Source organism: Dryobates pubescens, chromosome 3, assembly GCF_014839835.1.
Source record: "Dryobates pubescens isolate bDryPub1 chromosome 3, bDryPub1.pri, whole genome shotgun sequence".
Classification (NCBI taxonomy): domain Eukaryota; kingdom Metazoa; phylum Chordata; class Aves; order Piciformes; family Picidae; genus Dryobates; species Dryobates pubescens.
Genome location: NC_071614.1, coordinates 24,594,311 through 24,620,047, shown reverse-complemented (window position 1 = coordinate 24,620,047; position 25,737 = coordinate 24,594,311). Strand labels below are relative to the sequence as shown.

Below are 25,737 nucleotides of genomic sequence, written 5' to 3'. Positions count from 1 at the left end.
AGATTGCTCTAAAGAAAAGCTCTTAAAACAATTGGACAGAGTTCTAACCATTACTTTAAGAATCTGACCTCACTGAAGTTAACCAACTAGAGCAGAAAGCCACCAACATAACTGAAGGCCTCAGTGTACGAAAGACTTCTCTGCCTTGCATTGGCTTGCACAAAATTCAACTTTATCTTGGGACCATAAAGATTTGTTCTGAAATGCACTCTATAGTCTTCATTTCCCACTCACCTGCCTGAGAGCATATCAAAGCTGCACCTCTGCTCTCCTCCCTTCCTGCACAAATGCTAGTTTTCCTTCAGAAGGTAATCCTGTCAAACACACAAAGGGAACACAGACTGGAGTCCTTACATCATCAGGATGCTCTCAAGGACCAGGACAGGGGTACTCTGTCTTTCACCTATATCCCCAATTTAGATTTTATATCACTTTATAGTAACAATTCTATAACTCCTCTGAACATGGGACTGGAGCCGTTTCTTGCAGAGGGAAGCTGAGCTCCTACAGCACCAGCTGTATAGCTGCTCTAACCCTCATGTCATAGCAAACAAATGCTTCCACAAAGTTTAACATCATCCACAGCATGCGCCTCCATTCAGCCATGGCCAGACCAATTCTGAGTAGATTGGCTAGGGACACAGGCAGGGACTGCAGAGGGAAAAGCCTCCAGAAATAAGATTTACAATACACACCAGGATGTGTGACTGGGATAAAAATAACAGAAAGCTCATTTTGAGACTCCTACCTGAACCTGTGCACTTATGTCACTTCTCTAGGTACAGAAAATAGTTCCCAGTTCTCGTGTAAGGTACATAAGGCAGAGAATAATGCAGAGGTGATGGGACAGCTCATATTTGACTTAAAGATGAAGCCAGAGCTCTTCTGAAGGAATTAAGAATTCTGGATTCCCACCCTTGCTTATTTCACTAGATACCAACAGTGAATTAAAGATTGTGGTGTTTCAGGCTGGATGCCCCCCTGCTGCTGCCACATAAGACACACTTTCAGTGTCCCAAGAGTTCAGCCCAGTGAGTGGACACAGGCAGCTGCATATTTCATCCCATAATGTCCTGCTCCCTACAAAAACCACCTGCAAAGTCCTGCACTTAGTCTTTCTTCCCTCACTGCTCCTATGGAGATGGTCCCTGTCTGGTACTGGAGGGGGAGTCATCTCGAGGTCTCCTGGGGCCCGGCCAGGCCTAATGCCTGGAGGAGAAGGGGGAAGGGCAATCTCAGATCTGGCCATCTGAGATTAGCCTAACAGTGGAAGAGGGGGGAGAAGAAAGAGCCCTGGGGGTTTTGGGTGTACCCTCAGGTGGGGAGAGGGAAGTGTCGGGATACTTCTGGGTATGCTTTGGGATCTCCTTTCATCACTGTGCTTGTGGTTCTCTGTAAAATATTCACTGCTTTTCCATTTGAACTTTCCACCACTTCTGCAATCTGTTTGTCTGAGTCTCATTTTTCCGCCCTGGTGGGAGGGAAGGGAGGATCAGCCTTTCAACCCACCACACAAAGATAAACTACAATAGTGCCATTGTAACTCTAGCAAAACCAATAGAACATAAAAGTCTTCTTTCTGAGAGGATACCAAATACCCTGTCCTGCAAAGCAAGAATTTTGTTTCTTTATGCTGTTGCTGACCCTGTCACTCCTGCTTTCCTTTCTGTAGTGAAGCTAACCTTCAGCAGAAGGGGCAAGCCCTGCCCCATAGTTGCACTATTCTACTGGAAGCTGACCTTTATTTCTTACACTGACAAGTGTAAGCAGTAAGTCTCCTTTTCCTGTATGTGAACGTTGACTCCATAGCTACCACAAGGAGCCAGGCAGTACCTGACTGATTTGCAATGTACACAGCTGCACGTGGCTACTGTGCACCATGGGACACAATGTTGCTGGAACACCACAGATCTGCCATCTACCTGGGCCAACTGGCTTCACGCAGCACACAGGCATCAGGCCAGTTGACTCAGCCAAAAGAACAGCATGTCCCAGCGTACAAAGATACAGAACTGCAGGTGTTTCTGAACGCTTATGTGTTCAAGCAAACAATTTTAATTCTTGTGAACCACACCACTAGCACAAGCACCTCATTTGCATCTAAGACCATTTATGAATTTCAGTGATTTCCCACAGGAGATTGGGATTGATAGGATATATTATTTCTATAAGTCTAGGTCTCAGGTACTTTTTCATTTTCAACTGGCTATCATTGGTGTTGAGAACATCCATGGCACAAGGCTCATTTCTATGCCTCCTCCTATTCTATTCTATTCCTACAGAGGAGGATGCAATTCTCATATAGAAAACATTGTAATTTTCTGTAAAAACAGGATCCATTCCTTCTTCAGCAGTGTGCACTAGAATAAGCACATGTACCCAATTAAAACATAATAGATACAACCAGGAGTTAAGCAAATTATGTTGAATACCTTTGCAGCCTGGGGCAGTTCTCCCCATGCCCAGTGCATTTGAGGATTATTCTTCAGTCCACTTCTGTCCACAGGTTTGCTGACTAGTTCTGAGTCACTTTTAGGTGTAGAAGGACGTGAATCTGATGGGCTGAAGAAAAACAAACAAAATATTACAAACCCAGAAGCAACCACAATGCAGTAAGTACTTTCCACCAAGCTAAAGCACTGAAGATCTAAGTAAATCATTAGCCAACTGAAAGTGTAAAAACATGGAGAAAACTGTTTAAACAGTTCAGAATCCCCTTAAACTAGCATTCAGAGGTCTCACCCATTTTTCAGTAAGGATTTGAGAAGCTGAAAAAGATGGAACAAAAGCACTGTAATGGAGCATTTCAGGAGGATTTCTGTTTTTCTGTGTGGCAAAAAGAAGGGGGATGGTGCTAGCAGCAGCAGATTAATAGATGTTAGTATCATTATAATAGATGTGAAATGCAGAAATGACTCAGTCACACAAACAAGACACTTTCTCCTAACACATTAGTCTAAGGAATTCAATTGGTTATTTCCTTCTACTAACTTGCTCAGTTCTACCCTTGGATGCATGTTTGCAGAGAAACTATACAACCTGAGCTCTTTCAGTTCAAAAATACTTAACTGTTTTGCTGACTACTCAAAATATTTAGTAACTGATTAGTAAATTATCCATTTGCAGCATATCTTTAACACGTTCAAGTCAATAATGTGATGTCAAGTTCACCATTAATAAATAATGAATTTACTAATTCCATGGATAAAATGAAAAACTCTGATTCTGGCTCTACCTTTCTGCATAAGTCACAAAATTTCACTCAGAACCCCCAAACAAAGCCCATTTTTTTCTGTGTACGTATTTTGGTTTCAGGCTGGTACTTAAGCCAAATGTCTTACTCATAAAATAGTATCTCTTTGTCTTGTGCAATCCTGAGTTAAAAATTACTAGCAACGTTCCTAAATCCAAGGTACATACTTTGAATATGGACAAAGGCTATGACTGGTTAGCTACAGATAATAACATTATCTAACTAAACTGTACCATTTTTAGCCAAAACCACTGTGGAAGACCTTTTTTGGTCCTAAGAATTTCAAATTTTTATTAGGCTTTAGAGTATAACCTACCATTTGACAGATAAAGAAATCAATGCATTGTCATTTAAAATGTATTTTCAAGCTCTAAGGATACAAGAAACACGTGGTGGGGTTTTACTGACTTCTACACGCTCCCCTGACAACCTTGCAGGATTTGCACTGTTTTCCATTCATCGAGAGGCCACTGAAACCCTGGAAACCAGGATCCTGGGTACTTCAAAAAAATCTCAGCAGGCAATAATGCTTCTACTGCTGCTTTAAGCCCAAAACATCTGGATTTAAGGATGCCTTTTCCATTATTTTCCCTGAAAGAAGGGGAAGAAGCCTGGGCTGTTACTGAGTACAGGACCCATGATTTATATTTGCAGACACAAGCGTTTGCATATATATGCATGCTAAAACAGGTGAGGTTCTGCTCACAGAAGGCTCTCGCTGTGAAAGGCTACACAATGATCCAGGCACCCATCTGGGTTATTGGTTCAGAGTAGATACAAGTGTAACCATGGTACACAAAGTAAACATCTAACCCCCTAAGTATTACCCACTCTCCCAAAACAAAGTACACCAACTTCTCACTATCTACTGAATTTTCAACACAAGCACAATGGAGATACCTTGATTCTCATTCTATAATTTTCCACACAATATAGGGATTTAGTAGAAACAAAATGTTAGAGCTTCAGAATTATTATCAGTTGATTTCTCCTTGTAGGCTAGTGTATGAATGCCAACACAATCTCAGGGTAGACCGGAGTTACTGCAATGGCATCTTAATATAAAAGTCCCAAAACCAAATCAGACTGCAAACAGCACAAAGCAAACAGCATACAATGTTTTGTTTGTACAAAAGGATACTAAAGCATTCTCATTCTTTATATCATCTGGAATATAAAATGAAACTTTCTGTGTCACCCACAAACAGAAATTGGTGGCCTCTTGATGAAAGTTGATTTTTCATTACAGAGAAATACCTTTGCTTTTTAATTCTTCATATGCCATATTGTTATCTGACACTTCATAGCTACTCTCTCTAAATATGATTCTGGACCATATAGAATCTGTCACCCAGTAACAATATCCTGCCAATGTATCCATGGATCGGACTCAAAATGTCTTCTTACACCACCAAAATGTTTGCCTTGGGCTGAACTGTACTTGCAACTCCCCTGTCCTTAAATTAAGCACTGACCCAGCCCAGATGAAATTCTCTTGCCTTACATATATTGCTGAGATATTGCAGATGAAACTGGAGCCACCCATTCTGTTAACACTACACAAGAAAACTGAAACTTCAGTCACTTAGATCAGTATATTGGATTCTGAGAAAAAGTCCTGTCTTCACTGAGGCCAAACAAACCAGGACAAGACAGTCAGGAGAGAGGCCCACATCATATACTTGCCACAGTCATAGCTGAGAGCCTTTGTACTTCCTTTGAAGTAGACATAATAGAATTTCTTATTTCATAGAGGAAAATAGTTGCAACCCAGACAGCATCTTACTCAGACAAGAAATCTTATGCAGCTAAGATATATTTAGCTGTATATCTAGACTGCAGAACAGGTAACTACAGAGTAAAGTTCATGACGCCACCCAGAAAACATCACCGCTCTATCTCAACCTGTGTCCCTGCCCTTCCTTCCCATTAAATACACTGAGAACAACCTTGAATATCCCAGGATCTCCCCTTGACTTGGTACTGCAACATGATCAGGTTAAAGAGAGCAGTCCTAGAATCTGGGAAAACTTTAGACTATGTTTTGCATCTAGTACAGCACCTAGGTTAAGAAAAATCAGGCTACATTTCCCATTGTTTCTTACTCAAAGCTTCCTCAGCATTTATGGAGAATTGCAGAGGTCATATTCAGCCACCTACTTTAATTTTTTTAACTGACTTTCTGTGACTTCCTCTCACTTAATGGAGAGAAAGATCTTGGTTTAACAATCATGAGATACCTCAAATTTAAGATAGCACAAAAAGGTGTCTGTGGTCCCCTTTTAGCTCTACAGATAGAAGTCCAGAGTTAGAGGAAACCTACACTGCAGCAAAGTCTTACGGCTGGGTCTCTTAAACCTTAAACAAGATGCTTTATCTGTTGTGTCATCTTGACACTAAGACACTTCACCCTGCAACCCAACATACAGAAAAGTCTCCCGTTCCCCCAAAGAAAGGAACAAAAGAAGAGAAGTTCTGAGGCCTCTGTTTTCCTTTTGCAGTTTATGCACAAGCAAGTAACTCTGGAAAACCATGGGATTAACGTGTCATTAAAATATACACTGACTTTAAAAAGCCATATGGGAATGTCAGTCTTCAGAGCAATGTTATTTTCACTAGCTAAGCTTTTCCTATTATTTTTTTTAACCTCTTAATCATCTTCAGTTTTTCACTGCCCTGATTTTATGTTAGCCATCCTCCCTCAGATGACTCAAAGTAACTTAGCTCCACAAAGAATCAAGCAGAGGAATCGGTTTTCAATGTCACTTTCTTTCAAAGCGTCTGGGTTAGCAATAAATGCAGTTATAGTTTAGCAAAGATCACATATTAATAATGCGTTAGAAATGTACTGTTAATATGTTAAAAGGATTAAAGAGCAGCCCAAAAATGAGAGATGACAACTATTCTACCTGTCTGGAGAAGAAAAGTGAGAAGATTGTTGAGGACAAGAATTAGAAAGGCCTCCATCTGCTGGAACAGTGAGAAGATAAGATTGCCCTGTGCAATCTATAGACTTTCTGGACAGCACAGCATGTTGGCAGAAAGACAAACAGGGTGACATTATTCACAAGTGCTGATTAACATAAGGTCTTTATGCAGATACATGAATGCTGAATTTACATGTAGAGTTTTCAAAGTCCAGAATACTGCACTCAAGAAACAAACAGAACATACAGTTCAAAAAGCCATTGAGGGAGAGGGGTATTGACACATGCTATCGCCAGACTCGTGAAGCTAATTGCACTGAGCTTCACAGTCAGTGGAGAAAGTTCTTCCAGAATGCAACTCAAAACATTTAAGTTAAGCCCTTGTTCTGAGATACTCTCCTTGTTCTCCCTTCCTCTGCTCCTCAATTACAGAGGCAGAATATTGATTAGACTTCTTTGGATAAGGTCTTGTGACTATTGCTCCACTCCAAAAGAATAGAATGGAATTAACCAGGTTTTTTTAAAAACTCCTTCCATTTCTCTAGATAGTTTTGCTATGCTTACTTCTGTATAATGTTTTCTCTGTTATCATTCTGAGGAAACAATCCTATTATACATTAAGAGGTGCATCTTTGAACAAAGGTGCCTCATAGAATAGAATTAACCAGATTGGAAGAGACCTTTGAGTCCATCCTATCATCCAACACTATCTAATCAACTAAACCATGGCACCAAGCACCCCATCAAGTCTCTTCCTAAACACCTCCAGTCATGGTGACTCCACCACCTCCCTGGGCAGCCCATTCCAATGGCAAATCACTCTCACTATTAAGAGCTTTGTCCTAACCTCCAGCCTAAACCTCCCCTGGCACAGCTTGAGACTGTGTCCTCTTGTTCTGTTGCTGGTTGTCTGGGAGGAGAGACCAACCCCCAACTGGCTGCAACCTCCCTCCAGGTAGTTGTAGAGAGCAATAAGGTCTCCTCTGAGCCTCCCCTTCTCCAGGCTAAGGAACCCCAGCTCCCTCAGCCTCTCCTCATAGGGCTTGTGCTCCAAACCCCTCCGCAGCTTTGTTGCCCTTCTCTGGACACCTTCCAGCAAGTCAACATCTTTCCTAAACTGAGGGGCCCAGAACTGGACACAGCACTCAAGGTGTGGCCTAACCAGTGCTGAGTACAGGGGCAAAATGACTTCTCTGCTCCTGCTGGCCACACTATTCCTGATACAGGCCAGGATGCCATTGGCCTTCTTGGCCAACTGGGCACACTGCTGGCTCATGTTCAGCCTACTATCAACCAGCACCCCCAGGTCCCTCTCTGCCTGGACATTTTCCAGCCACTCTGACCCCAGCCTGTAGCCCTGCATGGGCTTGTTGTGGCCAGTGTGTAGAACCCGGCACTTGGATGTGTTAAATCTCATGCTCTTGGACTCTGCCCAATCTGTCCAGCCTGTCAAGATCCCCCTGCAAAGCCCTTCCACCCTCTAACGGATCAACACCTGCCCCCAGCTTGGTGTCATCTGGAAACTTACTGATGATGGACTCAATCCCCTCATCCAGATCATCGATAAAGATATTAAAGAGGATGGAGCCCAACACTGATCCCTGGGGTACACCACTAGCGCCTGGCCACCAGCTGGATGTGGCACCATTCAGCACCGCTCTCTGGGCTCGGCCCTCCAGCCAGTTCCTAACCCAGAGCAGTGTGCTCGTGTCCAAGCCATGAGCTGACAATAGTCTGCTTGAGGATGTTGGGCACTGCATACAGGGACACATATACACATGCAGAGGTTTCTTTGGAATTGAAATGCAATGGACAATGAGTAAAAAATCGTCATGTTCCACAGACACAGGAAAGGAGGTCCAAACTAATCAGTTTTGACGTCAGAGGTACACAAATGCACACAAAGGCACATACATTACAAAAAGTAGGCAAATCAATGTATATGTTAACACAAAATAAATACTTACACATCTCACTGTGCAATTTGGTAGATTGGTTTTGAAAGAGACAATAAAAGCTCTTATTCATTTAAAAAAACCCTACATCTTATTTTCATACATCAACTCCAACTTTGGAAGTTCTTAAAAGCCATACACCCAAAAAATGAAATATTTATATCCCTGCATTCATTGAAGTCCTTTCAAGACATGCTCATCAGGCAAAGACTCAGATTTCACAAAAAAAGTGGCACAGATATAAATATTCTTCAGATTTTGTGGACCTGCATTTGTTGAATCAAGAACAAAGCTAACCTGAAGGTTTTGTACACTATCTGATTACACATACAGAAAACCATTCATCTAGCCATTAACAGTGACCATGTTTAAGAATAAGAGTTTTAGTTAAGACTTCATACAGCCCTAGCATAGAGTACATTAATGGAATGAGGAAGATATTTGCAACTGTACTATCAGAAAAAGTACCTTTGAAGAGGTGACCATTCTCCATCTGAATGAGGGTAAGATGCAGACTGGGAAAATGTAGAAACTGCAGGAGCATTTCTATCAGATACCTCATCAGCACACACATCTGGAACAGGGATCCTACATACAGGAAAAGACATGCCATTTAAAACCACACTCAACTACTGCATTGTTATACATTTCAAATTATGAAAAAACCTCCTGCAGAGAAGAATTAGCATAACCTGAACTAAAAGGAGATAGAGAAATATTATCTGATTTACACCTTCTAGGTCATGGAGAGATGGAAAACTGTTCTTATGCTGTCAATGTAATTTTCATTAGTTTTGATACCAAAATTCATAATAGTTTTCCAGTCTAAAGCTTTTTTTAAAAGAAACATGTTCATAAAGGTGTCTAGCAACAGGACAAGGGGGAATGGTTTTAAACTGAGAGAGAGTAGGTTTAGGCTACATCTTCGGAAGAAGTTCTTCAGTATGAGGGTGGCGAGACTCTGGAATAGGTTGCCCAGGGAGGCTGTGAATGCCCCCTCAGGATGGGGGTGTGTGTGTGGTGATCAAGGTGAGGTTGGATGAGGCATTGAGTAGACAATTGAGTAGACAGAAGCTTGCCTGCCCATGGCAGGGATGTTGGAGTAGATGATCTCCAAGGTCCCTTCAAACCTAAGGCATTCTATGATCACCCATATCTACCAATTCAGATAGAAAAAATTCTGTCAGAAGGTATGGAAAGGAACATTAACTCAGCAGTAGTTTTCCATTACATATATCAATTTCACTGTGATACCTTGAATTGTCCATTGGTTCTTTTTCTTCCTCTGAGCTAATCTCTATAGGAAACATGTCTTCATCTTCTGATGTGTCTCCACCATCTTCTCGTTTTAAGCTGTCTATTTTATGGCTAGACTTCCTCCTCTTTTTCCTCCTTTTTTTCATAGAGCTACAGACTGGAGATGTTTCAGTAGAAGCTTGAGATCCATGAGACTGAGCTTGTACTTGTGAGGATGGACTAGTGTCCAGGTTTCTTATCCTGTCTATGGAGTTCCTCTTCAGATGAGCTTCCATTAAAGCAGTTCCCTCAGACTGAATAGGAGACGTGCAGAGATGATAAGGAATTACCTCCTGAGAAAGGAAAAATTGAAACCATGCAACATAGTTAGTTCCTCCACCAGTCATAAATCTGATTCCAGAAATCCATGCACAATTGCCAAAACCTAAGCAATTTATTCCTCAGAAAAGTTACAAAGACTAGATATCTGGATGCTCAGTATGATCCCACAGCATATAGAAATTGATCTATAGTTCCATCTCCTTAAAACAGCCAGGAACAATAATCTGAATAATGAGAATTCTCTCAGCATTTATTATTGGCCAGGTGATGGCATGAGTCTCTATCTATCTAATGCTAGATACAGAACAGAAACAAAATCCTATTGTATAACACAAACATTTTGTAAAATCCATTTCTCCTTCACAATTCAAATGGCAGGTAGTAGTCAGATAGGTCAGCAATTTAAAACTAGGTCACACAAACATCCTCTTATTCAATCATATCTATACACATCTCTAGGTACTTGAGGAAGTACTTCTTGCAATTTTTCAGTCACCAAGTAAATGTTACCACACAGAATATAAAGATCAGAAGATTTAAACATAAAGATGTAGAGATTAATACTGCACATACACACAGCTGTAAGCTAAAACTAGTAGTATTGTATGAAAACTCACCCTGCTATGGATGGTGATAGTTAAGAAATTACTGGGGCTGAGGAGAAATGCCTGTAAACAGCTTTTTCATGTTACATTATGCACAGACTACTTAAAATTAGTGTGACTGCACTTTACATAGGCTAGTATTTAATCACACAGCTCAACAGCAAGCATTCTCATTTATCTATAATTCCACATGAGTAACAGCTGCAAGATCACATCTTTGGTGAGTAGCAAGATTACTGTGTGCACAGGCATTTATAGCGTACGTGCACTTTTACTGGCACTCTTCTGAATACATATGTTCAAAGTAAAAATTTCTGCTAAAACCAGTCCATTAACCTATGCTGTACACATCTTCTGGCCATGTGAACTCTGCACATGTTATTTCTGTTCCCATTCTGTCACACACATAAACTATGATTTCTTTTTCAGTTATGTGATTATCTTTTTAAGATTCCTCCAAATCTCAGCGAGTCAAAAAAAAAAAAAAAAGAAGTAATGGCATAGTATTGAATTTCCATAGCAGAAAACAGCCTGAAAAACTTTCAAACCTATAAATTGTGTAAAAGTACATTTTTTTAAGCAAGAATTCCTAGTACAGGCTCTGAAGAGTGGGCATTGAATTTCTAACAAATTAAAACAGTTTTGAATCTTACCTGATCGTTATCCATCTCTTGCACAAAAAAGGCCTCTCCATTGTCTCCTAGTTTCATGTGCAAATCTACAGCCTCTCCATTAATTTCTATGTCAACCTGGAAGAAAACACATTATGAAAAGAAAGTTATTTTAGGTAAAACAGATCCTGTTCAGCTATCCTATGCCTATCATTCAGCAAATGCTTCTCAGGGAAGTGTAGGAAACTCATCATCATAAGCAGATAATCGGTTGGATGCGATAATCTTGAAGGTCTCTTCCAACCTGGTTTATTCTATTCTACTCCTATTCTATTCTATTCTATTCTTTAAAATAGTGACCTTCTCTGTTTCAAGGCCAACAATTGTCAAAATGTTCTTCTAATTCAAAGACAGATAATTGCTGTCTTGGTCTTCTACTGGGAGAAGGTTCATAGTCATTAAATAATGTCCTGAATCCTTTGAAAGGTAATTCTGAATACTTCACTCGCCACACAAATATTTTTGCTCTTTCAGGTTATAGCCTGATTTTGAATTGTGCACAAAGTTCTTCCACAGGCAAATTAATATGCTGTCTTTAAAATTCATTTAACAGACCTCTCTTTACACCAGAAGTAGCACAAATAAAGAAATTTAGTTTACATTCTCAACACAATTGATGTGTCTATTTCTTCTGTGCACTTATCTCACCACTATACAACCACAAACATTTCCATTTCTTCTCAAGAGGATCTCTCTCTTTGCTCATGATAGTTCTTGACACCATTGGGGGTTTTTGTTTGTTTGTTTGGGGGTGGGAGTGGGGTTGGTTGGTTTTTTGGAGGGGTTTTTTAGACTTGCACAAGTCTACATTTATGCTCTACTGCAGGATACAGTATCTTACTAGCACAGTTAACATTTTCAACTTTTATCCATCCTGTATGTTGGAATTATGTAAGAATTGAACAATATCTGTGATGACTATGGTCTATGGTTGTCTATGGTGAGGGACTTTTTAGGGTGTCAGGTAATGATAGGACTAGGGGGAATGGAGCAAAAATAGAAATGGGTAGATTCAGATTGGATGTTAGAAAGAAGTTTTTCCACCATGAGGGTGATGAGACACTGAAACAGGTTGCCCAGGCAGGTGGTAGAAGCCTCATCCCTGGAAGTTTTTAAGGCCAGGCTGGATGTGGCTGTGAGCAACCTGATCTAGTGTGAGGTGTCCCTGCCCATGGCAGGGGGGTTGGAACTTGATGATCCTTGTGGTCCCCTCCAACCCTAGCAATTCTATGATTCTATTACATTAGGATCTTTCTGCTACATTAGAACCTAGACTAGATGTTACAAATTATTTCCTAAAATACTCTGTCCCGCATTACTTACTGGCAACATCACACCTGATATATATTGCCAAGTCAATCAGGCTGGTTATATTTATCTCAAGGTCCTCACTGCTTTTCCTAGCTTCAATTAACCTCAACATTCTGCTATCTCAGAGTAATACTTCATTATTACCTCCCTTTTTTGTAGCTATCATTGAACATGTTTAACAGAGGGGTCTTAATCCACAGTCACTAATGAAATCTGCTATAGACTATGAGTACATTCTAATTTTGCTTTATTGAAAACAAATGTTACAGGTGCCATGGTTTGTTTTGGTTTTATTATAGCCAAATTCTGACATATTAAACAGGAATCAATAACAATGTTTTAAATTGAACCTTGCTGCGACTTGAGCAATTCATAAAGAGCACCTAAAGAAAAACCTTGACTAGCCTACGGCAGAACGTTCAGTAACTTCCATGCCATTAGAGTTAATTCACAGACAGAACATGTCCAAATCAAAACTGCTACTTTTCTTACCACTTTCTCCCTAGAACGCAGGACTCCCATTTTCCCAAAGCGCACATGGAAAGGGGAACACTGAAGGTTTCCATCTGGCTGACGTACGACAATTATATCAATACATCCTGACAATGTGGCTGGGTTTAGTCCCTTATAGAGCTCCTTCACAGTCACAAACACTTGCCCTGCTAACTGTCCAACGTAATTCATGGTTTGGACCTGCAAGACAAAAAGACAAACAGTATTTTAATCCCTGCTTTATATTTTAGGGACATTTGCCCCTCAGTTTAGGAAGGATGTCGACTAGCTAGAATGTGTCCAGAGAAGGGCAACGAAGTTGGCGTGGGGTTTGGAACACAAGCCCTATGAGGAGAGACTGAGGGAGCTGGGGTTGCTTAGCCTGGAGAAGAGGAGACTCAGGGGTGACCTTATTGCTCTCTACGACTACCTGAAGGGAGGTTGTAGACAGGCGGAGGCTGGTCTCTTCTCCCAGGCAGCCAGCACCAGAACAAGAGGTCATAGTCTCAAGCTGCACCAGGGGAGGTTTAGGCTGGAGGTTAGGAAGTTCTTCACAGAGAGAGTGATTGCCCATTGGAATGGGCTGCCCAGGGAGGTGGTGGAGTCACCATCACTGGAGGTGTTTAGGAAGAGACTTGATAGGGTGCTTGGCTGCATGGTTTAGTTGATTAGGTGGGTTGGATTAGTTGATAGGTGATGACCTTGAAGGTCTCTTCCAACCTGGTTTATTCTATTCTATTCTATTCGTGAGACCAAGTTTCCAGCAACAGGGTATTGTCCTGTTTCACAAATTAACAACTTCCCATAGAATCAGGATTTCTCAACTAATTTATTTACAGCTGACACATCTTTGTAAGAGAACTATTTAAAGACAAAAGCAAAAGAGACCTTGAAAGTGACAGAATTGTAACAACCTTCAAAAATTCATTAAATCAGTTGCATGCAAAAGCACTGCCAGACTTTTAGACTCTGCAGCTCATAAATGTCTCAAATTATGTCTGAAGAGAAAAGCACTCCTTCCAAAACAGCATCTCCTCCTATTATGTATTGTCCTCAACACCAAATACAATTTTCTGTTGCATTTCCACTAGCTTATAAAGGCAGGACAAGTGAATAGTTTTAAACAGATGCAATTTTCTGCTGAAGTTAAAGGCTATTTTCTCACTTTACAGGGATTTCTCTCATTACAATACTATTATAATGTACACACACAAGAGATGTGCATTAAGGTTTGACAAGCAACTTTCAATTCAGAGCATCTGAACTTCAGAGTGCTTCGTAATGCAACTTTACTGTTCTCTTAAAACACCTTTTTACTATCAGCAGGGTTGTTAAAAATCAGGCATGTGTTGATTGTTAAAGTGACTGGCTTTATTTGCACTGCTACTGGATTTGTTTAGTACTTAGTTTCCTGCTTTTACTTTGTTAATGCACATCCTATTTGTGATCTGTTAATACACTTAGTCCCCTAGACCAGACAGCATGCATACTTAGATTTACTGTAAAGTTCAAAAAGTCTTTCAAGGGCTCTCAAATTATGAATTCCTGAAGAGCACAGATTTTAAGAACTTCCAGTGCCATTTCCACAACTTTCCTAACACCCCCTGGCAGATTCTAAGATACCAATCTCAGCAAAGTACTTTGTGCACTCAGTCTAAAGCACATGCTTCACATGCAAGTTCTTTGCTAGGCCGTACTATGTCTCCTGGACATCAATAAAAAAGACACTTGCAGCATAGGCAAGGCTGAAACTCCCACTGATGGCAGTGAGGACAGAACTGAGCTCAGCGCCTGAGAGACAGTCACTGCACTGAGCTGCGTGGCATGTGTTAACCGGCATCATCTGCTACAATAGAGACTCTCTTTCAGATGTGTTTTCATAAACAAGAAAGAGACATAAGTGTGAAATGCTATAATAATAGCTCTAACTCTGATTTATACTTAGAAACAAAAAAAGTATTAAAAGAATACAGTGAAGGCATTACAGTAAACAAATGGAAAGTTAGGCAATGCTCTAAATAAGGATGCTTTCTTCATGTATAGCTGTTCTAATTAATGATCATCTGTGGGAGTTTTTCCTAAAGTTCCCTACATAGGATAGCCTGAAGCTTTGCTTTCATCTGTTTCTATTACAATACATCTGTACCAGAACACAAACCATGTTCTGAAGGAATAATTGTTTAGGTCTTTCTGGGCCTTATGATAGTCATCATGTGCATTGCCCCTGAAAAGCAATGATAGTCTCCCCATCTGACAACTGGGGAGCTGAATCACAAAAATATCAACATTACAACTGGGTAATAACTTTGGAAACCCAACAGACTTCTTTCTGAAATATTTAGTACACAAGTTTTTAGATAATAAAAGAATAATAAATACTAAATATTAAAATCCCTAAATACTGTTGAGGAAGCACTTCTGAACAGCCCTTAATTCAGGCATCTTGAAAAAGTGTCACCCTCTGAAAAGTCAACATACAAAAATCTCCTGGCAGAAAGAGCAATTGTATTTAGTTCTCCAGCATTCAACTGCTATTAGCACTTCTGGGCTCCTACTACACAACAGAAACATGGCTTCCAAATCTAGTGGCAAGCTGTTTCATAGGAAACTGCACTTGAAACTCATGCTCTACCCTAAACTCTGTCATGGAACAACAGGTTAGAACAGAGCGCTAGAGGTCACAGGGTCCAGAAGTCTGCCCAAAAGGGGGCCAGCTTGGCCCAGGTTTTCCACAACCTTGGTCCTGTTGAGTTCTCACTGTCTTCAAGGATGGAGATTTCTCAGCCTCCCTGCACTCCTCTTTCTGTGTTTGTCTGTCTTCAGAGTAAAAAAATTTCTCCCCAAAATCTAATCTAATCTAATCTAAACTTCCCCTGTTCCATTGCCTCTGTGCACCTTTAAGACCATCTCTCTTTCCTCTATATCCCCCTTCATGTAATTGAATATCCAGAACACTCAACAGAACTAGCTCTCTCAGTCACTCAAGTCATAAACTGCTAGCCCCTTAATTATCTTGGTAGTCATCATCTGAATTCTTTAAACAGCTCGCACCACACAGGCACAGGCCTAGTTCAGACACAAGCCTTCAGGGTGACAAAGGTAGGCAAACTTTTAAAACTATTCTACTGCTTCAGAGAAGTACTTCCATTTCTACTGAGGATTTTTCAAACCGAAAGTACAATAAGAAACACATTTTTTACTGCACTAAGATTAAATTTAAAGGCTACAATTAGACTCAAAATTGCATGCTGCAGTTCACGCCAGTTAACGCTTGGTCTGCTAAAGTGACAAAACGTCTAGCTGCAAAACTGCCACAACTTCCTTGGTGGGGAAGGAGTTGATGGGACAGTACATACACCTCACTGTTTAGAAGAGTGTTGAGTAAATAATCCAAGTATGAGGACTCATACATCCTCTTAACAAGCTATACCAGCAGGTCTCCTAAACTCTTTTGCAACTATTCTTGTTGACAACAAGTCTGAGCTACACTGCCTTCCCTGTCTCAAGACACAGAGATTCTTTTTATATTCACTAATTAAAAAAAGTTAGATACCATCCTCAAGCTCTGAGGCCAAGTAGCACAGCACAGCTTGCTCCCATGCAGAGAAAATCTCTTATCCCTTAAAAAGAAAGCACCACATTCAATCTGTCAGCTGATGATGGACACTCCTTTCAAGTTGGGCTGAACCTGGCCTGTGCAATAAAAATCACTGCAGAGCTAGAAGACAGGCTGGGAGGCTAGCCACATAAAAACCACTTCCTCAGGAAGTTAGACACAAAACAAAAATAAAAATATTATTTTAAGTGTAGGAAATGAAAGATGCTGTAGTTAAAATGGGGGAGAGTTCAGAAATTGGAGTCTGAGGGATGCAAGCCCTTTATCCTAACTTTTATACGTGCCAGACAAAGCTGAGATTGTTTGGAGTCTGAGGTTTGCGAGTTTATATTCCAAACATAAAGTCAGTCCATACTATGTCAGTACTCCAGGAAAACAACATTCCTCAAGCCCCAGAGAGACTGCGTGTGGGTTTGGAGCAACATTTTACTCTGGCCACTCCAAGAAGTCTTTCACTTACTAACCAGACATCAGCAGCTTCAGCAATAAACATGAGTTCACATCATGGCTTAAGCACCCATTGTCTATCTGTTAATTATACTACATTTAGTAAAATGTTTGTTCTTCTACCATGCTAGTGGAGGTGGCTAAGTGTTTTATGCTGCAGGGAAAATTCAGAATCCTTTAGATCGAAGCTTACAACAAGTAAGGACAGTCTGTACGACTTCTGTCAGCATTTTCAACTGGTTTGAGCTTGTTTTCTCTGCCAGGAGACACTACACAGCTCTACATTATGCATCAATTATGAAACTGAAAGTATTTTCTAGTATAATTTTTGTCAATTTGATTATCATCACCTAAGCAGAAGGTTCAGAAAATTTCCAACTCTTCTGATTGTTAAAGACAGGAGTCATTTTTCTTAATGGACCATTTCATGGAAAAATTATTGGGAAAATAAATTATGTTCCCTTATTAATTAACTATTCATTAACTTAGCACCTACAAAAATAAATTCTTTCAAGTCCTGCTCTAATGGATACCACAGTAAGATCAAATGCACTGCCATCTAAATAATCCACTTCTGTGATATAGGCACACCAGATGATGGCCTAATTCCGCTAGAAAAGCCAGCAATTCTATACTTTGTGTCCCACTTTTTACAGACCAGCTCTTTCCCATAGTATTTCATTTTTCTTTACCATACTTTTTTTTTTTTTAAAGAATTAACCAGGTTGGAAAAGACCTTCAAGATCATCAAGTCCAATCTATCACCCAACACCATCTAATCAACTATCCATGGCACCAAGTGCCTCATCCAGTCTCTTTTTAAGCACTTCCAGTGACGGTGACTCCACCTCCTCCCTGAGCAGCCCATTCCAATGGCCAACCTCTCTTTCTGTGAAGAATTTCCTCCTAACATCCAGCCTAAACCTCCCCTGGCACAGCTTGAGACCACGTCCTCTCATTCTGTCAATGGTTGCCTGGGAGAAGAGACCAACCCCCACCTGGTTACAACCTCCCTTCAGGTAGTTGTAGACAGCAATAAGGTCTCCCCTGAGCCTCCTCTTCTCCAGGCTAAACAACCCCAGCTCTCTCAGCCGCTCCTCATAGGGCTTGTGCTCTAAATCCCTCACCAGCCTTGCTGCCCTTCTCTGGACATGTTTGTGTAACTCAACATCTTCATAAAGTCATAGCAACCACTTTGCAAGACCCAGTGTTTCCTCAGGTGCCACAACACAATGAATAAGAGGTTAGATATCCATACACACTCAAATTACTTATGGATACAAGTGCTATTCAGCATTCTTTAAAGATGGGTTTTGAAGAAAAACATTATTAAGGTAGCTTGCTGTAAAAGCATTTAAAAACTGCAAGAGACTTTCTCCAGAAGATATGAAATCTCTAGTACAAAAAATTGCAAAGAGCAGGACAAACACCTCTGGGGACTGGTTTAGGAACAGGCAATTGTAATCTTTGCAACTGAGACTGTTGCTGTGCCCACATCCAAAGAAGTAAACCGAACTGTATCATGTCACAGCCCTGACCATTACCATTTGATCATCTCTAATGAAGCTTACTGAATTACAGAATCTGCTTCTGGTACATCTCAGGCACAACCCAACAAGCAATCTCCCAGACATTCCCAGGTACAGCTAAAGAGAGAAAATGAACTGGGGACTATTCCAATAGCCAATTTAGGAGCAGTCACCTTCTTTTAAAGGTTGAGAGCTTTATAGAATAGATGTGAACATATGCTGCTATCTGGTCTGGCCACCAAGAACAGATTTTGGCACAGCGTCATCCACTAGCAGGGATGTAACATTTAGGTATGTCTTAAACTCTTTCCTCAAGTTCTACAGTTCTGACTGTGCACTGGTCTTGTAGGCCATGAGAGGAAGATCTGCAGCAACGGCAAACGTAACACAAATCTGATCCATCTGCTCCCATAATCTGCCCTTGGATTCTGTTTTGAAGCTTATGAGAGACAGCACTATATTTGGGAATCAGAGTGGGGACCCTTCAAGATAATTATTCCTTATTTACAAAAAAAGTAAATGACAATATTTCAAAGACTCCTAAGTAAATGCTTACTGCCATTCTTTTATTACATATCAAGCACTTGTTTTCTCTACTCTGAAGCTATTCAATTTAATTTGCAGTACTGAAGACCAACTCCCTCTACAGCAATTAACGAAATTTTACTGTTGACATATTCTTTACCACAAAAGACAGCATCAAAAGCTACATTCTAAAACAAATGAATGATAAAAATGTAGAGAGAAGGAAATACTTCAGATGAAGATTCCCTAAATGGCTTTTCGGTTTTTAACTTATTAGTAAATGGACAACACATTGTGAAGTCACTAATGCTGTGTGACTCTAACATTCAAACTTACTATGTTAGCTCATTTCAGGTTGGAAACTGAAAATCACTACAAACTTTTGAAAGTATTTTTTTAACTATTTGTTAGGGTCTACATCAATCCAACCCAAGGTCACTCATGAATTCCCATCCCACTTTGAGTAAACTAGCCAGACCCCTGAAGTTGTGCATTTCTTAGTGAGAAATCAGAGCCTAGATTTACTTTCTACAGAGGCACTGCACAGGACTTTAGGAGATGTGTCCCTTCTTTTCTACAAGATTTCCACATGGTTTTGAGCAAGAAATTGAGTCTTAAATCTCAGAGGGTGTTTGATTTCCATTGGTTTCAAGTAGGTTCAATCACTGTGGCTATATCCCAACTACAGCACACCAGACTCACCAGAGTGAGACACAGACACTTTCCTTGCATATCCTTTTTTCCTGGGAAAGGAAAGCTGGACATAAGACACTGAAGGGAGTCATAAGCAGCCATGACCCCAGTTGGAATTGTTGAGGGAGAACTCCAGAGCACTGTTAAACAGCAACTCTGGTTGTTCTGTAAATAGGAGGGCAAGCTCTGTCCAAACCTGATTATATGCACAATTTTTTCCACACTTCCCCACAGTCAGAGAGGCAGGGGACAGACTATGCTCCTGCAGATGATTTGACAGTATGTTTGGTCAGTAAGGAGACAGGTGCAATTCACTTGTACTTGCCAAATCAGAAAACAAAACATGCAGCACGTGGCCTGTGGGCTGTACACCACAGTAAGAGCATTTTGCTTCCTGCCAGCCAAATCTCCAGAAATATTTTAGGGCTGGGATTGTTCTAGGCTTAATTCTATTAGGAACTATGTGACTCCTATTCCCAGTTAGCCAACAGCAGTGGCAAAAACTGTGATTTCTTATGACAACCAGAGTCAAACAGACCAGATGTCAAACTTATCCTTCAAGCTGCCAGTCCCTCCCAGAACCCACTTACTCACAGATATGGATCTTGACTATATGATGCCTATTCACTTGGTACTGGTATTGCACTACTTTTCAAATCCATGACTCAGTCCAATACTTCACAAAGTCCCTGCAAAGGGCAGGGTACTTTCTTAAGAGCAGCTGAAATAAAAAATTCAAACTGAGAACTCAAAAGTTGCTTGTAATGAATCCTCACATTTAAATATGAGGGCTGGCCTACAGTCCCACAGTCAGGGTATCAGACTGGCACTCAAGAGTCCAAGAGAATTATTTCATGTCCAGTTGAAATGTGCAAGTATGGTCCCCATACCAACCTCCCAACCACAGATTGCCGACTCTCCCAAACTTTGCCCTTGTGTCAGCACTGAAAACTAACACCACTAAAGCCATGCAAAAATAACTTCTAGCTGCATCAGTGAGGTGATCTGACTCACCACATACCCATACAATTGCTAGAATCAACTAAAGAGAGAAGCCGAGAAAGAGTCAGAGGTGTGGAGTATGAAGGACACCTCTTTCGGCATTCCAGGCGATCTTTGAATTATGTCTCAGAACTGGCCTTCTTTCCCAGAGAAAAAACCTTCCACATCTCCCTTGATCTGCCCCTGCCTCAGCTTCCCAACTATACAGTGCTTCCTCCAACAGGGAATTGAGGCAATGTACACAAAGGCTGACATTGATAAATAGGAAAAATACAAGCTGACGCCTGGAAAAGAACTTTCTAAATAAATGAAGACTATATGATAGGTCATGTACTGTGCTACTGTGTTCTACTGTTCTGATGTCAGAGGAGGAATATAATCAGAGTGGAAACACAGCAGTAGCTCTACATTATGCTAATACCTCATGTGACTTGGCATCCTTTCAGTAGGATTGAAAAACAAGTTTGCTTGTTAGGCTATAACTTTACATTTTCCGCATTCTCAGAGCTCAAAGTAAGCTCTTACTGTGTTTCAGTTGGTTTTGATGATTGCTGTGTGTTCACAGATAAACAAATGTGTGCACCTGCACATACTCAGGTATGGAAAAGGCCCAAAAATAAAACTTTCCCAGCCCTCTTACAGACTATGCTGAGTCAGGTAAGCAGATATTACCAAGTAGTCTATTTTCGTGCATTAGTGAACTGGAGCTATCAGGACAGCAGCAAGTATCTAAAACCATTACAAGCTATTTTCATGGCTTTATGCCTAAAATCATAACAATCATGTTGAGTCTTCCTTCATGTTGAGTCTTCTCCTTCACTGTCTCCCCACTTTTTCCTCCAGCCCTTTTCACAGAATTAGGCTTATTTTACTGTACTGAGAGTACATCCCTCTGATTTCTAGTTGGGCACACTGATGACACCAAAACTTTTATCTACGTACACTAAATATTGGCCAGTATTTGTTTCTGAAGATAGCAGAGACATAGATAAAACCAACCAGAAAATAAAATATACAAAAGGACTCCAGACCACCCTCCAGACTGTGAACCAAATCAGAGGTTAATAGATCTAGCAAGGTCAATGACTTCACATGCGAAAAGTACAATGATCTGCCAGTTAGTCTGCAACAACAATGCTGGCATCCTGTTAGTAGGACAGGCCTCTTTATGATGGAGATGACAAAAATGTTGCAGTTTTGTCTCCTCCCCACTCTCCACAAGATATATTTTCTCTTTCTCCACTAGAAAAAGCAATAGCTGACCTGAAGCAAGGGTGAGAGGAAGGGATAGCATACCCTTTTTTCACATAAAATAAATCCAAAACATCTGAAAGTTTCATTTTTGTATGTGGCAAATGCACGACTGCCAGACAGGCTCTGCTCTGCCGTTAAATCTCTCTGGCCTGCTACCACTGCCATTATTCTATCACAGGGGAAGTCCTAGCTAAGCAATGGCACTAATTTGCATCAGCAGCCACCAGCCAAGGGGACACAAAACATCATCCTCAATGCAAAACAGGAAGAAGCACATAGAGGGCCAGGGAGCTCCCGCAGCTCTGCAGGAGCAGGGACCCCAAACAGACACCTCCCCGCAACTGCCCGGCTCCCTCTGCAGGTAAACCTGGAAGGCATCAGATCTCTTTTCATCCAACCCCAGCGCACAAAGCACTGCCAACCCCAGATAAACCCAACAGCTTCGCTGCCTCCTGTAGCTCCCCAGATCCAGACTCTTCACCACGGAAAAGGAGATGCTGCAGCCCCCTGAGCCCCCGGCAGGACCGGAGCCGCCTCCTGCGGCTCCAGCTCTCGGCGGGGCAAACCTGGCCTTCTTCGCCCAACTCAGCGCTGGGGAAGAATGCTGCCCTTCCTCTCTGCTCCCGCTGTCCGCGCAGAGGCCGCGCCGAGCCCCGGCACCCACCTCCGCCGCCCGCCGCCTCTTGCGGGCTCTGCTTGCTGGCCGCCGCCGCTGCCGCCGCCTTTGTGCTCGCCACCCGCCACGGCCCACAGGGACACAACCGGCTGCCCGGCGGTGCCACCCCGGAGGTGGGACCGCAGAGTCCAGGGAAGACGCGGCGGGGCGTGGAGCAAAAGCAGGGCGGGGACAGCGGCCCGGGCCGGCCCTACGGTTGGGGTTGGGGCTGGGACCGGGACTGAGCCTTCCGCGGGCGCACACAGCGGTGAGGGAAGCCGTGGGCAGGCCTGCTACCGCCTACCGATGGCGGGGGAAGGCGGGCAGCAGCATTGCCGCCTCCCCTCGCACCAGGTAGGCGGCTGATGGCACAGCGGGCGTTGGGCTGGGGCCGCCGGCAGCAGCCGCGGCCTTGAGGCGCTGAGTCAGAGCGGGGGGCGGTACGCTAGCGGCATCCCGCCGCCCGCCTCGGGAGGCCGACCTCCGGCTCCACACTGTCTCCGGGTCTCACCCAGAGGGCTGCGGGGCCAACCTCCACCACCTGATGCTATAGCTTGACCAAGCGGGCAGCTTCAGGTAGCATCTGTGTTTCCTTCTTTAAGCCACTGCTTCTCTCTCGAAACAGTAATCACAGAAATGCTTTTTTTACCAGCTCGATTCTGTGTCAGACGTGTTTAACAAAGGAAGCATCTTTATTCAGGTTTGTAGATGGGAAAACTAGAGAGTCAAAAAGGGAAGTGTTCAGCCCACTCTGATGGGCAGGTCCCTGAAATGCACCAAATGGAACTAGAGGTTCCCAGAGTACGGCACTCAGGCCACTTCCTTCTGCTTTATATGCTTTGTGACTGTAAATAGATGTGGTGAAATAAATTTCCCCCCACCAGACAGTGGTTCACTTCCACTTAAGCCATATTGTAATCTCCTTTCATACAGAGTGGCTTATGCAGCTGAACAGGGAAGTAGATATCCAGGGGGAAATTCACTAATAGAGGAACCTTCCAGGCTTTTTCAAGTCTCTACAAGAAGGCAGAAGAGGGTGGTGCTAAGAGCAAAACAAATGAGCAGAAAATGGAGTAGCATGGGGGGTGGGGGGGTGGAAATCAAAGTTCATTAGTTGAAGAAGAGCCTACTAATTTTATACTTGAAAACAAGTTTTTTCGTAGCTGGCTTTCATGCATCTACATGTTCTAGTCCCCAAAATTTATGCTGAAGCCTGGGAAGAGTTTGTTGTCAAGTAATTAGTGCTTATGCCTTCCCTTTTCTGTTAAATTCCCAGTTATACTCTAAAAAATCTCAGTGCTGTCTCCAGTAGCTCATCAACAACTGTAACCCTTCGAACTGTTTTCCTCCTGCATGCTTTCCTCCTGTAGTTCTGTCTCCATTTTGGCTCCACAGTGCACTACACCAGGACCACTGTGTAGTGGGCTCTGGTGCACACTCACAGACTCCAATTCCTACTTCTTACTATCTTTCATTTACAGTTACACACTCAGTTACACTGAATTAACCTCAGTTTTAGAATAAAAAAATCAGTGGAGACAGTTTCTGCCCAGACACAGCAATCTGAAAGATTAAAAAAGGTGCAACAGAGCCCAGAAATATCCACACTTTCATTTCTCAAGCACATCATAACTTATTCCTTGTCAGTAGGCAATGAGAAGTGCTAGCAAACAATCCCTTCTCTGATGAAAATACAAGAAGCTCGGCCTATGCTGAACAGTGTTCTGCCTGACACATTTGTGTGGAATATGATCCCACATTTTGTTCCCGCTGAGTGGGTGGTATCCTCCATCTATCTCTGTCCAGGACTGCTCTAAGTATTGAGTCTCTCACTACTATATGACAATAAAAATACCATCATAACACAATGAATCAAACCCACTGTCTTTCCATAACCTCAACAACACCTACCCTTTCCTGCTTCTTTTGGAAATCCAGAAGGTAGAGCCTCATCTTTGGAAATACTGCATTGTGTTTAGTTATTTACCATGCACAGCCACCTGCTGCTTGATGTAAAATAACCCACAGAATAATGCACTACATTTTTCACAGTTCCACGTGTGAGGTCATGTTTTATCTTCCTACAGAGCACGGCAAATATAACCATGATACCCGCAAGATGCTGGGGAAAATGCCAAATGCTTGCACAGCAACAGCAAGCTTCTGTCAACAGAAGGACACCAATGTCATCCTCCTGTGCTTTTGTACTCTTTCCTTACTGATGGTGTAACAATGGAATAGGGCAGTGCTCCTCAAATTACTTCTCTAGAACAATCTCTGCCAACTGATTCTGAAATCCTTGCTTATGCTGCAATTCAGGTCATAACATGTCTCACCAGTTACTTCTCTATAGAGGGCCAAGAGCTAGTTCATAATCTTCCTTACCATCCAAACCTTAACATGGTCATGGCTATGGTTTTGGCTCAACCTAACGCAAAGTTTGGGGGATAGTCAGGGGTGGTTCATAAAAGGTAATCTGAAGTTACACACAAAACTAGATGGCTGAGGGTTTATGGTCAGAAGGCATGTTGTGCTCTTGCAAAAGTACAGTTTGGTGTCATTTCCAAAACACTCAGGAATGATGTTTGGACCATTTTCTTCCTGTAACCTTTCCCCCTTGACAAATTTCTTTCTGGAGGCATTGTGTTAAGCAACACAAGTTTGTTTCCCAAGATTTGAATTTAAACAGTCCACAAATCTTCGAAGGACCTGCTCCTGACAGGTTTTCTTTCCACTTCTTTGCTGGTACATTTATGTCAGTCCATTCTTACCTAACTCTTGATTCCTGTCCCAAAGAATCTATAGTTTGTGTTCTCACTCTGTTTGTACAGTTGTGACACTCTGAAGCTCTAACCTCTGATCTAGGCTCCTAGATACTATGTTACTGTAGAACTGGTTACTTAGTTACCAATAAGACGCAAACTGAGCTGCGTAGTCTTCCCTAGGTTAACAAAACTCAGTCATAAATAAATAAATAAATCATCCAGTACAGAAGAGTTTAGTAAAATTCCAGAACAAATTCCTAGAGAGCATTGCATAAGTTCATTGCGGGGGCAGAGGGAATGGAAGCCATCTTCAGTTCTAGCTTGGGATACTAAATTTTCCTGGCAAATATGTTGTCAGGAAGCAAAATAAGCACTCAAAAAAATATTTACTTTTTTTTAATGCATTATCAGTAATGTCTGGCATTTCCTCACCACAAAAACTGGAGTGCATGTTCAGGC

General features: G+C 41.8%; 1 protein-coding gene across 2 annotated transcripts in view; it reads right to left on the bottom strand.

Annotated features, from left to right (window-relative positions):
* LPIN1 (lipin 1) overlaps nt 1-25,737 on the bottom strand; it is a 56,573-nt gene that overhangs the window by 23,369 nt on the left and 7,467 nt on the right. The window contains exons 1-6 of one of the 2 annotated variants that reach the window (XM_054179863.1): nt 22,523-22,602; nt 12,793-12,993; nt 10,972-11,067; nt 9,390-9,724; nt 8,604-8,723; nt 2,433-2,562 (exon numbers count right to left, since the gene is read on the bottom strand). In XM_054179863.1, coding sequence (XP_054035838.1) covers nt 2,433-2,562; nt 8,604-8,723; nt 9,390-9,724; nt 10,972-11,067; nt 12,793-12,984 — 873 coding nt within the window. In that variant the 5' untranslated portion in view covers nt 12,985-12,993; nt 22,523-22,602. Of the gene's footprint in view, nt 1-2,432; nt 2,563-8,603; nt 8,724-9,389; nt 9,725-10,971; nt 11,068-12,792; nt 12,994-22,522; nt 22,603-25,737 lie in introns of those variants that run through there. The other variant, XM_009909475.2, reaches the window with a different exon arrangement.